The sequence below is a fragment of the Hirundo rustica genome, chromosome 3, assembly GCF_015227805.2.
Source record: "Hirundo rustica isolate bHirRus1 chromosome 3, bHirRus1.pri.v3, whole genome shotgun sequence".
Lineage (NCBI taxonomy): Eukaryota > Metazoa > Chordata > Aves > Passeriformes > Hirundinidae > Hirundo > Hirundo rustica.
The window spans coordinates 1,749,082-1,762,997 of record NC_053452.1 but is presented as its reverse complement, the minus strand read 5'-3'; the positions used below and the strand labels follow the sequence as shown (position 1 = coordinate 1,762,997).

Sequence of the window (13,916 nt, the reverse complement as noted above, 5' to 3'; positions counted from 1 at the left end):
AGGATAAAAAACTTGGAACAATTAACAAGGGAAACTGCATTTTACAATGCTCGTGGCAAAACCAACCTGTAATTTTTGCAGCCTTTTCCTCTTGATTCACTCTGTTTTCTTCATCTTCTTCATTGTCCTCCTCAAAATCATCTAGGTTACCAATATCAGCTTGTTTCATACTCATCAAACTAGCCAGGCTTTGCATGTCTTCATCCCTACGTAACAAACATCACACCAGGCATTAAAATGCAGCTTGTTAATACCCACATCTGATATTATTGAGTTCTTAAAAAGTCTTTAAATATTTTGATGTTTTCCTCAGGGAGGTCTGTGCTATCAGATCTGATCTTGATTACAGTGAAAAAGAAAAATTAATACACTCGTATATCAATTTCTGAAGGGAAAGTTTTCAATTAACGAGATTGTAAAGGGTAAAAAAATACTGCTTTGCATCAAGAGTTACCTAAGAACTGCTTCCCACAATTTTAAACCAGCCCAGAAAGGCTGGTAAATACTTGCCTGATCTGCTTTGGTTAAAGTGAAAATGTTTGGCCAGACCTACTGCCCACATGCTGCATGCAATACCTACATCCATTCATAACTCCTGATGCTGTTACAGAAATTGAAATCCCTTTTCTAAATATCTGAAACCATTAACATGATTAAAAAAAAAAAAAAAAGAAAAAAAAAAAGGCAGTGTTCATTTACACATACTGGAAACCAATGCTTTCAAAAACAACAGCATAATTTTGCTATTTATTGTCTAGTTCATGGATGCTGGTTGTTCCAACAAAGTTGAAGAGACTTTTCCCATTCTCATTTTCAGCTGCATTTTAACCATGCTAAATTTAAATCACAGCTAAATACTTCAAAATATTCTTATATGGTATGCCAAGATGTGGTTCACAACAGGTTAATCAGACAGGGGAAACTAATTAATAGTAATTAATAGTAAGGAATGCATCTGTGGCTTTCAAAGCATGCAGATTTAAAAAAAAAAAATAGTGTCAAAAGGTTTTAACATGGCAGCCTGGCATGTTATTCATGCAACATTTTTTGGGCACTCGTATTGCAGCGGGCGCGTCTACAAATGCCTTCAGAATAGTGAAAGCTAGAAGTAAACTGTCTGACTTTTGGAAAGAAAAAGAAATTTAGGAAGAGGCAGAAGAGCCATCAGAGCAGCAGCTTCCCCATCTACCCCTTTTTGTTCTGCCATTCTCACACTGCCATATTCTAGAGATAGAAAGAAAAAACAAAACAACTCTGGCTGAAACCAGGGCTGTGACAAACAACAACGCAACCTCCAGCCACGTGAATATCCAACATCTAGGATCTGACAGAAATTGCAGGGGAGACTACAGCGTCTGCAAAAATAATCTGCATCCTCTGCCTTCCAAAGGCCATGGAAATAAGGGACAGAACCAAGTGAGTCAAATCAGTGCCCTAGAGAACTCTTTCCACAGGATGTTCTTGTGCTCAACCCAAAATCGTAACTCTGACTCCACCCTCCCTCACCTTCCAGCTGGCTTGGTCCTTTCCTTATTGCATTCTTTGTGAAATATCAGTGGGCTCCCTTGAAATCTGCCAAGGGTGTTGTTGGATGAACACACACATGCACATAAACACACACACTTCCACTCATTTCAGACCTGCAGATACTCTTAAGCTGTGGTTATTTAAAATGTCTGTAAGAGTAGAGCACAAGCCATTTGTCTCTGAAGAACACAAGGCTGAAATGAAGAGCAAGAAACAACTTTTACTCAGTTAAGAAACCAAATATGGCAGGAATGATAGGAATGCTGAAGGATATTCTCAAATTCCACCATTCTACACAGAAAGAGCTCTTTATCCAAAGGATTCTTTGAAAAGCGACACAAAGCAGGCTATCCGGTTTAAAAAAAAAAAAAAAACAACAAACAACAACTTACGTGGCTTTTCCTTCCCTCAGGAAAATACAAGACAAGGAGAACTGTAGTGTGGCAGACACCACTTTCTTAGACAAAGGTTTGAATTTTAACCTGACATCAGTCTGTGTAGGCATGGGGCTGGCATATTGCTTCATGTTGATGCTGCTGGTAGCGAGAGCTTTTCTACGTCCAGAAGGAGATTCCTGAAAGCGAAAGAGAAACAAACTGAATGTAAAAGGTGCTGTTCACTAAAACCTGCACGTGCACAAAACAAAAAAATGCATTTATTGAATCTGTAGGGGTTTTTTTTGTTTTGGTTAGGTTTTTTTTTCCAAAAAATCACTACGGCCCTGTCGAGTGACACAAAACCATTTCCTAAACTACGTCAGTCACAAATGGTGGCGGAGCTTTGAACGCTTTCTTAGTGAAATTGAAAAAGTAATAATAATTTTTTTAAAAAAAAAAGACTGTCCATCATGATCAGTGGTATTCCAGTACAAGATATAGGATGTCATTAATGGCTTGAGCTTGAAGCAGATCCACAGCACACACCCAGTTAAACTGCTGGGAACATATTTCCATTTATTTAGATAGTTCTGGACTGGAACTTCCAGCTTGTGGAAGACATAGGTTTTGACCATTCATGTAATTCTCTGCATAATTGCTTGAGATCATCTAGTTTGTGCTCCATGCTCAAATATAATACCTGAATATTTTCTTCTCATTAGTGTTGTACCTGCATTAACCAAGAGCGAAAGGTTTTTGAAACCAAAGTTGACAATGCTTCCAAAAATACTGATAAAAATTTTGCAAGGAAAAAATAAAGAGCAAAATAGACAAAGATTAAAGACAAAATTTTATTTGAAAAGCCTGAGTTGTATTTCAATAGAAAAGTGTTGCTCATGGTTTAACAATTCAGACTAATTAATCTAAAATGCATCTAAGAATCTACTCTCTTGTTCTAGCTAATAGCAGCATCAGCAGGAAAGGATTGATTATATGTAAAAAAGCTCCAGTAACAAAAACTAAAACAAACCCTTTTATTAATTCTTTTGAAAAATGTTCTCACAATACCCCTACGTTTTGCTGCAGTTGACAATTTGCGTTGAATAAAGAATACTAATTCAATCAAAACATTCAAGCATCCTTTCTCAAAGTACTTGACATTTCTGCCCAGTAGAATAAGTCAGAATGTAATATGTCATCCCCAAAGAATACCTTGTTTAAAAAACTGGCCTTATCTGACAGATTATGCACAGCAATATTATACAGAACTATTAGTGCATGTAGATACCTTATGAATGAATTTCAAAAATGCATCAAACACTCGAGAAGGATTTAGGCCCTCTCAGAAGAAATACTTAAGAATATGCAAATACTCTCAGCTGAATCAAGTTGAACAGATGCGACTCCTACAAACAATAGGAGGGCTCTTTCCCCCGCTGCAGTTGTCAATCAAAGAGCAAGATTAAGGTCCAAGGTTCTGACAACGTGTAAAATGGAAAGGACGATCAGGGAGTTTCCATTATTACACAGGTATGAACGACAAGAATCCGTTATTATGTCGTACCTTGAGAATAACTAACATTACAACTCGTTACACCGAACGCAAGGCTTACTGCAGCGCCCGTCCAGGCATCTGCACCCAACAGGATCTTGGACAACTCATCTTGGAAGATTCTGACTCGTTGATGTTGACAGTAAGATGTTGGTCTTAGCAAGACCAACAGATCTCGGAACGAATCAGGAATGCGGGTACTTGCTTGCAGCCCTCCAGATGAATCACTCATTCATCAGCCACACCATGCCTGTATTCTGACGTGCTCCTCTCAAAATCACTTCTCAGCAGCTGTGAATGTCCCCAGTTCAACAAAGATCTGGATTTATCTCCTTGTGTGGCTACAAATGCCTCCTCGGCACTGGCTCACCGGTTATATGCACCCAATGCCATGAGAGCAACACAGAACTCCCACTGGGTCCCTTGGGGGACACCAATATGCCTCAGTGACTCCAAAAACAGGGATACTTCCTCTTGTTACAAACACACCATCTCCCCTGGTAAGTCAGCTGCACGTTATCTTTATCAAAGTGATTTTACTAAAAATTACCACATTACAAGATAAGCCAACCCAATCTCCAATTCAATGGTGGTTCTGAAGTGAAGAGAAGGAGCACGACATTAAACTCGCAAGCACGCAAAAGCTAGACGCAGACAGCAAGGCAGAAGAATTCTGAAATGATGTGAAATTACATTTTCACTTAGTATCTACTTGTTGTACAAATGATCATCTTGTCATTTTCGCCTTCAGATAATCTGGATCAGAGAGTGAATAAGAGACATGAATAAGGAAGAGGAAAAGTTCTCCCAGGGAAGATGATCATCAGCAATTCCTAATGGAATCTCCTGATGTTAGCTGATGTAGGGGAAAAGGGAGATGAGAATGCAGGCAACAGTGTGCCAGGACAAGGGGAAGAAGCCAGCCAGGAGCAAGAAGATTTTCCTGTCACTACATATCCTGATGTGCTGTGAAGAACAAGATGCACTTGGCAATCGAGTTCAGTCTTCCTAAGAAACGAATTAATTTAATAATATTTTTGTGGGCCAAAGACAGAAGCTGACTTTCCAAGTTCCAACTGCCTACAAAACCCCAAATTTTTAAGTTTATCATTAAAAAAAATCCCAAACAAACAAACCAAAACCACCAAAAACCCAACCAAAAATGGACAGTGCCTGATCTTTCAAGTTTTATTTTGCTTCATGTGCAAGTTTAAGTATACCCTCCTACTCTTCCAGAAAGTGAAGTCTGTTAGAAGCTTGACAATATTTTCTCCTCCAAAGTTCTACACGTTTGGCATTAAATGGTTTTAGCTACATAAATAGATGGGGAAAACTTTTTGCAGCTTATAAGAATATTCTCAAGCTGCTTAGGTCCATGACTGATTTCACAATGGATTATGTTTTCTATTCTGACACACAACCAACTTCTAAAAAATTGTCTTTAAATATCAGAGCATGGTAATAACCACTTCTTACAAAGACTGCAGCATTTTCTTCCCAAAAACCTATATGCTTCCTGTAGTAGAACCTGAGTTACCCCAGAAACATTTCGTTGCAGAAGGATAAAGAATTCTTAAATTAGCAGGGATAAAATAATCCAAGAACGGAGTAGACAGCAAACCTACAAGTAGAGTAGACAGCGGAGCAGTAGGCTGGAATGAGTTATTCCAAAGAGAAGCCCGCTTTGGTAGGATACTGAATAAATAATACTCATTTAATGGTAAAAGTCTGATCTGCTGTTTGCTTGTGTCTCATACGGGCAGGCGGAAAGTCAAGCAGGAATCCCAGCGCAGATGTTTTAATTGCTCAACTTTCCTGGTTTTGCCTATATAATCAAAGTTTAAACTGTGTAAGGCTCTGTTATGCCTCCAGGTGTTTTACATTCATGTGACTGCCAGGGTTGCCACATCCTGTTTTGTGAAAGGGTGGCATGAAATGTCAATTCTGAAGTCACAAGAGAGAAACAATCCAACGCAATAATAAAGAGAGGTGACAAAATGCAACACTTAGCACTGAAGGTGGAGTGCATTCCGTAAGAAAACAGCAATTTGGAAATCCTTTACTTTTAAGAAAGGCAATGCACGATGCAAATAAAATCAGCTATGATATCTGAATGTTGCAGGAAGACAGAAGATAACATACAATACCAGTAAAATACAAATACCTCTATGTTATATTCCAGCTCAAACATCCTACTGAGACTGAGAATGGGCACTGCTGGACTCATTCATAATAAGAGAATACATGGAGTATTGGTTAAAAGCAATAATTTTTCATTGTTTCGTGTTTGTAACTGTATTGCTTTACCAAGTGAAACAGCACACTGGAAAAAAAAGAAGTGCCATTCTCCTAGAAATCGTTATTAAATTATTAAAAATATAACTACTTAGTATGTTAGCAGAAACTAAACTATTAAAATATTTAAAATATTAAATTGTTAAAAATATAACTGCTTGGTACATTAGCAGAAACTACAGCAGGTTTATTTTTCCTGCATAGCAGAATAATGGCTGTGTTGGGCCAACTAAGGTCTCTGAGAAACCCATATGTTATTTTAAAAGCATGTTCTTTGCAAAAGTGATCATTGTAGTTCACTTAAGAAGAGTAAAACCTGCACATAGACACGCTTCTCCATCTTTCTCTCCTGTGCTAGGGAATTTCTGCTTTTTGTATTCTACACTTTTCTCTCACAAGCAGTTTCACTTCCCTTGACGGTCTCCTCCTCCTGCTGTCCACAGTCTCCAAAATGTCTCCAAACTATACACCATATTTTGGGTGAAATAACCCCACCTGGGCAGTGCATCAAGCTGTATCAGCTGTTCCCAGCTGGCAAAGCAGCAGGATGAAGCACGTGGCTGGCTCTACACCAAGACAACTGGGAGGTTGATACTTGTGTATCCTGGCACTTTAGGAAAAATTGGAGCAAATGATTAAAAATCTGGAATAAGAAGATGAACTCAAAGCTAGCAAAATGAAAATTAATATAGAAAACAAAAATATTTCCCAATACCCTGGAGTACTCTGATTTCACACAAAGAAATATGTAGAACAAGCAGTACTCAGTTAATCAATAAAAGTTGTATTCCTTTTTTATACAGAAGAACATTAGCAATAATGAGCTCGGGTAGCTCCCAATTTCTAAGCGTGCTGTTTGTGTTTGCACAGACTTTAAAAACATTGTCACCTCAGATACCAACAGAACTGCAATTCAGTAGTGCCATCAAAAAGCAAGCCAAAAGATTAACACCTTCACACTGAAGGTCTGACCTCAGATTCTTAATTTATTCTCAATTTATTTGAGAGACAAATAATGCTGTAATGTGAATTTCATGCGCTCCTCTTTCCTTAAAACTGTATTTTTAATAACCTTGTATCCTATACTTACCAACTGACAGACAAGTCCTCTTCACGGTTAATATATGAGGTGCAAATAAGTAAGAAACATCTTTGTATTTTCTGTTAAACTGCCTCCGAGCTTCTAGAGTTACACAGGATTAAAATATTGGCTGGGTTTTGTTCATGGGGTCCATTCTTCGGGGTTATTTGGGCGGGGGAAAGAGTTCCCCCAGAGAAATCAGCAGGATGTGTCTTACCTCTGCACACCTGAACTCAGCTTGCCTCCACAGAGCAGTGTGTAACCCCTGAGGCTCCAGTGCCCTCCTTCCCACACACACGTGGAGGAGCAACAGGAAAACATTCTCATTCAGCAGAAACCACCCCAAAAACTACAGAAGTTCTTCATTTTTTAGGACAGCAAATGGTCCCTCTTGAATAGTAACGCATTAAGTAATTAGTAATCACTGTACAAACATCATCCAAAAAAAAAAGACCTAACTAGGGAAGGCAAGTTTCCTTACTGGATATTATTTTGTCAAAGGGAACAATAATTTTTATTACTGTTAACAAACAAGGAAAACGTACAGCATGATATTCTTAGGGGTTGCTTTTTCATCCTTTACAAAAGCGAATGCTAAAAAGCCCACAAAGCCACGCAGATCTTAAGGAGGAGCAAACTTGGGCAGAAAATAATCGACGTAGCAATTTGCCCAGCTCTAAAAACGACGGGTTTCCCTCTCCTCTGGCTTCAGAACTAAAAGGAGACTGCTTTGGAGGAAAGCTGTCCCCTGACACAAAACCCCCTGGCCCTGCAGCCCCCAGGCAGCAGCAGAGGGGAGCTGGAAGCTTCTCCCTTCTCCTGGCGTGGGATGCCAGCCCTGCACGCACCGCCTTGCTCAGATGAAAAGATCACTGCTTCACCAGCAGAGCAAAATGGATCCCTACAGAATTTAATTTGGGAGAGTATACAGCAATTAAATGCTAAAATAGACAAGCTACAGGGAGCTCTCTCAACTGGAGAGAGTAAATTAGAAACTATGTCAGTTAAAATAATTTAGACAGGAGGATGGGAGATTTGGAGGACCGAATGAAGGCGGCACGATCTCTGCTGAAAACTTGTTTAAAAGCAAATAATGGTTCAAGGTATCCAGAACATTATTAAGAATTATGATGCATTTAGATGGAGAATTTAATATTTAAAAAATTCTGCACATACCAGAAACGTTGGAGCTCTAGACATGGGGGCTTGGAATGAAACAAAACATTTTTAAACATTGAAACAGCTACCCTTGATGACATAAATATATATTTGTTATCCTCACAAAGTGACCTTTGTCCTTGTCAGAACCAAAGCCCTTGTCCCTTGTACCAAACAATTTATCAGGCTCTGGAAATCTCCAATGCTTAACATCAGACAGGAAGTTTAGAAAAAGAAACAGTACCTAATAAACTGAGGTAATTCATCTACACTATGCAAAATAATACCAGGAAAATTCAGAGATCCTGTTTTTCTAGCAAAAAAATACTATTAAGCTTCTCAGACAACTATTGGACAGATGGCAAAGTATGGGCTCAATTAACATTTTAGTTGAGCAATTTATTAATAGACCACGTGTATGAGACAGGTATCCCCTTCTAAAGTGGCCTTGCTGCTTACAAAGGAAACAGAGAAAAAAAATTGCAGGTGAGCAGGGTAATTTTAATAAGTAGCAGATAACTACTGAGCCCTGAAATACTGAACCTTGCATAGGATGTGGATAACTGCTTTATGGATCCATTTATAACACCTTCAATTGCTTTCTCCCTTGGACTCTAGTAATGCAGGAGCAACTCCTGATCACTCCCACAGAAGTATACAGGAGGTGGATAACTGATGTGAGAAACATTTTTTACTCTTTCAGATCACTTCCTCTAGAGACATTGTGCAAATTTCTCTCCTTCTATTCTGACAGGTTTCAATTTACTGTTAGATGCCTTTGATCAGCTGAACTCAGGCCGTCCCTGCACTCGATGCAAACATCACTGTACTTTTGTGTAGTACATGAATTTTGGCTCGTGCTGTACCACTCAAGAGCCCTGGAATCCCTGACTATCCCACTTCCCTCAGCAGCAACAAAAGGACATCCTTTCCTGCAAAGTCTAGATCCCAGCATGCTGATGCCCTAAAGCCCCAATGGTTCTGTTTCCCTTTCACAGCCATTCACTCTCTGCTGCTGGGATCACTCCACATTAGGAGCCTTTTTTTCCTTTTTCCTTTCCCCAAATGCTACAGCAGCCAGGGATGTGACATCTCCCCCAGGTCTGCCAAGGTACAGGCTGCAGCTGTGTGCAAGCCTCCCCGCACTACTACATAGTAACCAGTAGCAAGCAAAAGGCATCAAGACAAAATCATTTTTATAGAACAAAAGCTGTAAGAGTAATTCCTACTGTAAACTCTTGGACAGTTTTATTTTGCCATGGATGTGGGCCACAAGCTTGTGGATGTTCAGCTGAAGCTGGCAGAGAAACATTTATCACCAACTGGCTGTTTAAATCCTCAAACCTTTCCTCTCAAAGGGGCAGATTCATGTTCCTCCCTGCTTTTGAAGCATTTGCTGTGTAACTGTGCAGTATTTCTGTAGAGTTAACTTCAACACAAAGTAAAAATACAGAAAATTTAGCTAATGTTAGAGAAGGAGAAACAGCAGGTGGTGAAGTTAGCTCCTAAACTTTTAGCAGGAACGGGGGTAATAAGCACTTACTTTGTGTGACCTCCTCCTTCCAGGGAGAGGACAGGGTTGCTGACTTTATAACCATGACTTTATCTACTGCTTAGCAGCTCATAACTCCACGTTTTTTCATGTAATAACTAAAGGGACTCCCAGGCTGTTCTCTGGTTTTTGTTTGAAAATAATAGGCGGTACCTGTTACAAAATTTACATTTAGGCTCACCCAGCAACGCCTGGCACTTCAGCTCTACTCTGCCTGACAGGAAGCCTCCATCACCACCATTCACTCCAGAGGTCCCCCACGAGTGGTGCTACTGCACCTTCAGACAGCTACACCAGAGAGATGTCCAGCTAGTGCCCCCTAAGAGAAGTCATTTATTTCCTTACTCTGTCTTAGTGTTGCTTCAAGACAAATACCCAGAATCTTTAACATTAAAAAGGTGGGTTTGAAATAATACCTCAAGCTCAGGAGTGAATATTTAATGTGAATTCAATATAATATTCAGAACAGTTTCTGCACCTTAGGCCATGCCTACCTGCAAACCCTGTCCCTGAGGAAACAAATACCATGCAGGAGGGCATCTGTGATACAGGCCCCAGAATTAACTCTTAATTATTTAAACAAACTCACAAACGTAAGCGCACTATTCAGCTTCTTTGCAACCTCCAACAAGGAAGCAAGTTCGAGGTAAAACTCCTTAAAGAAGAAACAAGGTGAAAAGATTAACTGCTCCAACAACCTTGCATACTTTCATTCATCTTTCCAGAGAAAGACTTAATTATTTAGCACAGATATAACCTGTTAAAATGGGATTTGCAAAATTCCAGCGTGCCATCAACCAGTTTTTATCATCTGAGGAAAACTTCCACAGAGAGAATGCACAATGTTAAATGACAAAGTTTGCAAGGCTTAGGACAGGGAAAAGCCTGCAAGAGTGCCACTGGAAGATATTCTTGACTCTCATTTTATATTTTTTTCTGTACTGAAAGTGGAACCTAAAGTGCAAAAGCCCAGAGCAAACGGCTGAATGATCCGTAATGCCTGATGGCTGTGTGCTGAGCGACATGAATATTCCTTTGGGCAGGAAAGGTCAAATTACTGATCACTCTGGGAATTTCTCAGAGTTAGGCTAAAACACCACTTCATAAAAGACAGCACAATGCTCTTCAAAGCGAACATGTCAGCAATATTATTGCACCATGAATGTATCTCCATTATTAAACTCATGACTGTGCTTTTTTTTTATTATTCTCTCGCATCTTGCTCACAGCTTCGCAGCGCGCGCCAAGATCACCAGAATACATTACACAACAGGACACAGCACAGTTGGAAAAGTGCCTCAAAATCCAGAGAAACTGCTGGAGCTGCTGTTGCCCCCTGTATGTCCCACTGCCACCAAGGGGACACGCTGCAAGGGCAGCACAACAACCTCTGGAAGAGCTGGCTTCCAGGGAAGTGTCTCCATCCCGACACACGGTTCTCCTGCCCGTGCCACTTCAGTACTGCTTCTCTCACCCAAACCTGCAGCTCCCAGTCAGGGGCAGAACCCCGGTGATCCAGCTTGAATATGCAAGTCTCCTCCCAGCTGTTATGTCAGAGCAGCGGAGCTGGCAGGGGACGGTTCCAGAGTTCAGGAAGGAGGAAAAAAAAATCCGCGATCTGCGGATCTCATTCCTCAGCCTGACGTTGGCAGGAAGAAGCAGGAGGCAGAGGGGTGGGAATAAAACCAGGGCAAAAGGGAGGCAGCTGAAAATTCACATCTGTGTGAGGCTGGAATGGGGACGCGCTCACACATGTCAGACACCTCAGCTGTCACACCCTGTGCACACGCAGCGTGTGGGGCAGGTGCAGTTGTTTATTTATATCTATTTATTTATATCTAGCTATTTATTTATGTCTATGTTTATAAACAGCATAGAATGCGTTTTAACAGCAAGGATAAACGTAAAGCGTTCCAAAACGCATCTCAGCAATAAACACAAACCTGGAGCTTTTGAAAGCCCGTCCTCACTCCCTCCCTCCAAATTTATTTCAATCAGGGAAACAGCTAAATGGATTCCTTCTAACTTTGTACTTAAAGTAAAATTCACCTCAAGGCTGACAAGCATAGAAAATTTCAGTCGAATGGGTGAATTTATTTTTTTTGTTAAAGCTGCAATAGCCTGAAAACAGGGGCTTGTAATGAAGCTGCCCCATCAACCATAACCACGCTGTCAGTAGAGCAACACAATCATATTGCCTGTGCAAAGAAGCAATGCATTCAACATTTTCTTCACTGTGTATTATCTATTAGCTGAGTTTGTCACAGAGATATGTGGCAGCTCCCTGCAATATTTATGAATATATGGCAAGGCATAGGAGAATCCGTCTATGTCTGCTTCAGCATGGGGTTTGTCTTATTACATTTTGGCAAACGACTTAAAAACCCACCCTTCTCTTATCTTAGGTTTCTGCTAAATACTGTTACTATCAAGAAATAGAAGTCGTCTGAGGCAACACCTCAGATCTTCCCATTGCTATTCTCTATCACTAATGCACATTACATGTTCAATTCTCCCTTGCTGTTCCTATGAAAAAGGTCTTGTCAAAAACAGATTTCATTTTTTCTGTGTATGCACAAATTAGTTATGGATGATTAACAAAGCATTCATTCTTTTATTTGCCTTGGCTGAGACTTGATCTGTGTTACATTCATGTGAGGGAAGCACTCAATTTTACGTTGATTAAATATGAAACACTGCGCTCTTGATAAAAAGAGTTGTATTCAGAGCTGCGTATTATACTGACAAAAGATGCATGTTCTTGGGCTAATAGTTTCTTAAACAAGTTTTTCCAGATTTTTAATTGCAAAAAACTTGATACAGCTTTTTTTTTTCCCTCCCCTTCTCAGCAAGTACTGGGCAGTGAGAGCTTTGTGTCCCAAAGCAATCTGGTGCAGTCTCTACATAAGCAATAATTATTTCAAATTGAATATAATAAAAAGGAATTTTCAAGTTCTGCCCCACAATTTGGTTTCTTTAAACATAACTTGCATTACAAAACTTAAAAAGACTGCAAAACTAAGTAGGGCGGACAACAAATCATAATTACAGAATTTGTCTTTTATTACATCAAAAACTCAACAAAAATAAAGAGATATTGGAGAAGTCTTATGGAAACCTTACAGCCAGCCATAACTGAGAACTTAGCTCTGGTCTGCTGTCACTGACTCCAGCTATCACAGGGTAACATGTGCACAAATTCTCCATTCTACATCCATTAAACACAGCGACAGGGCAACACCAAAAAGGACGCCCTCGGCTCAGCAAGGTATTTAAGCGCAAGCCTAACTTCAAGTACACAATCTACTCGTAATTAAATCAAGAAAGCCGTGTGATTAAGCACCTTGTTAAATTTGGGAACAAATTATTAGCCCTTATAAACCAGGAGATTCTATCTCGGGGTTTACGGCACATGAAAACGAACACGAGCCCACAGAAACACAAACGCAGGCAGAGCTTTTGCAAGAGGGGATTTATTTTTAGTGTAACTATGCAGAGTAAAGGCAGCTCTTACTCAGGTTAGGAGGAGGTCTGGCCACACATTCATTCTTTTCTAAACTCTCAACAACAATCGATGGTCTTAGAAAACCTTTGCTAACGTTCCTACGCCACCAAAAGAATTCTGTTCAGTATTTTTCTTACGTGAACTTAGAGTTTGCAATTTCACTGCCAAGGAGAGAGAGAGTCCTACCGCAGCAGGAGGCTAGAAACAGCCAAAGCAAGGGGATCTTGATGCAAGCTGGGCTTAGAAAGGACAGCCAGTGCTCCACACGGGAGAAGGTGACTTCTGGAGGTGCCCCTGGAATATCACACTGCTGGATGAGAGGACAGCAGGAGAGCAGAGATGGAAATTTGACCAAAGCAGGTTCCTGCATGGTGTCTGAGCAGAAGGTCTCTGCTCCCCATGAAGGGAGATGCTTGTTGAGCTCTCCAAAGGCCAGGAGAGCTGTACACAAAGTGGGGAGCAGGGAGGATGGAGCAAGAAACCTCCTGCGTTGACAGCAGCGTACTGAGAATGGTTCAGCCATCACGTGGGCTTGCATTTTTATGCAGTACTGTGTGGAAATTTACTCTTCCTCTTCCAGGGTGTGTGAACTCAGCTCTCTGGCCTTGCAGACAGAGGATGGTTCAACTGAGACAAAGATTTTTTTTTTTTTCTTTAAGGAGCTCCAAAACCATTTTTTTTCCCCTTTGCTTCAGGTCACATAAGAACACACAAAAGGACAAAGCAATAAATGCTCACATGCACTTTCTTGTCTTTATTTCCCTTCTCTGGAATGAGGCCAGAGACATCTAAGTAGTGCACTCTGTTCTCTTCCACTCCCTCACAGAAATTATGGACTCTCCTTTGCAGCCAATTTCCTCCTCCTCCTC

General features: G+C 40.4%; 1 protein-coding gene across 13 annotated transcripts in view; it reads right to left on the bottom strand.

Annotated features, from left to right (window-relative positions):
- EHBP1 (EH domain binding protein 1) overlaps positions 1–13,916 on the bottom strand; it is a 204,312-nt gene that overhangs the window by 127,129 nt on the left and 63,267 nt on the right. For all 13 annotated transcript variants that reach the window (XM_040058768.2, XM_040058771.2, XM_040058774.1 and 10 more), the window contains exons 6-7: positions 1,920–2,101; positions 67–206 (exon numbers count right to left, since the gene is read on the bottom strand). In XM_040058768.2, coding sequence (XP_039914702.1) covers positions 67–206; positions 1,920–2,101 — 322 coding nt within the window. The remainder of the gene's footprint in view (positions 1–66; positions 207–1,919; positions 2,102–13,916) is intronic.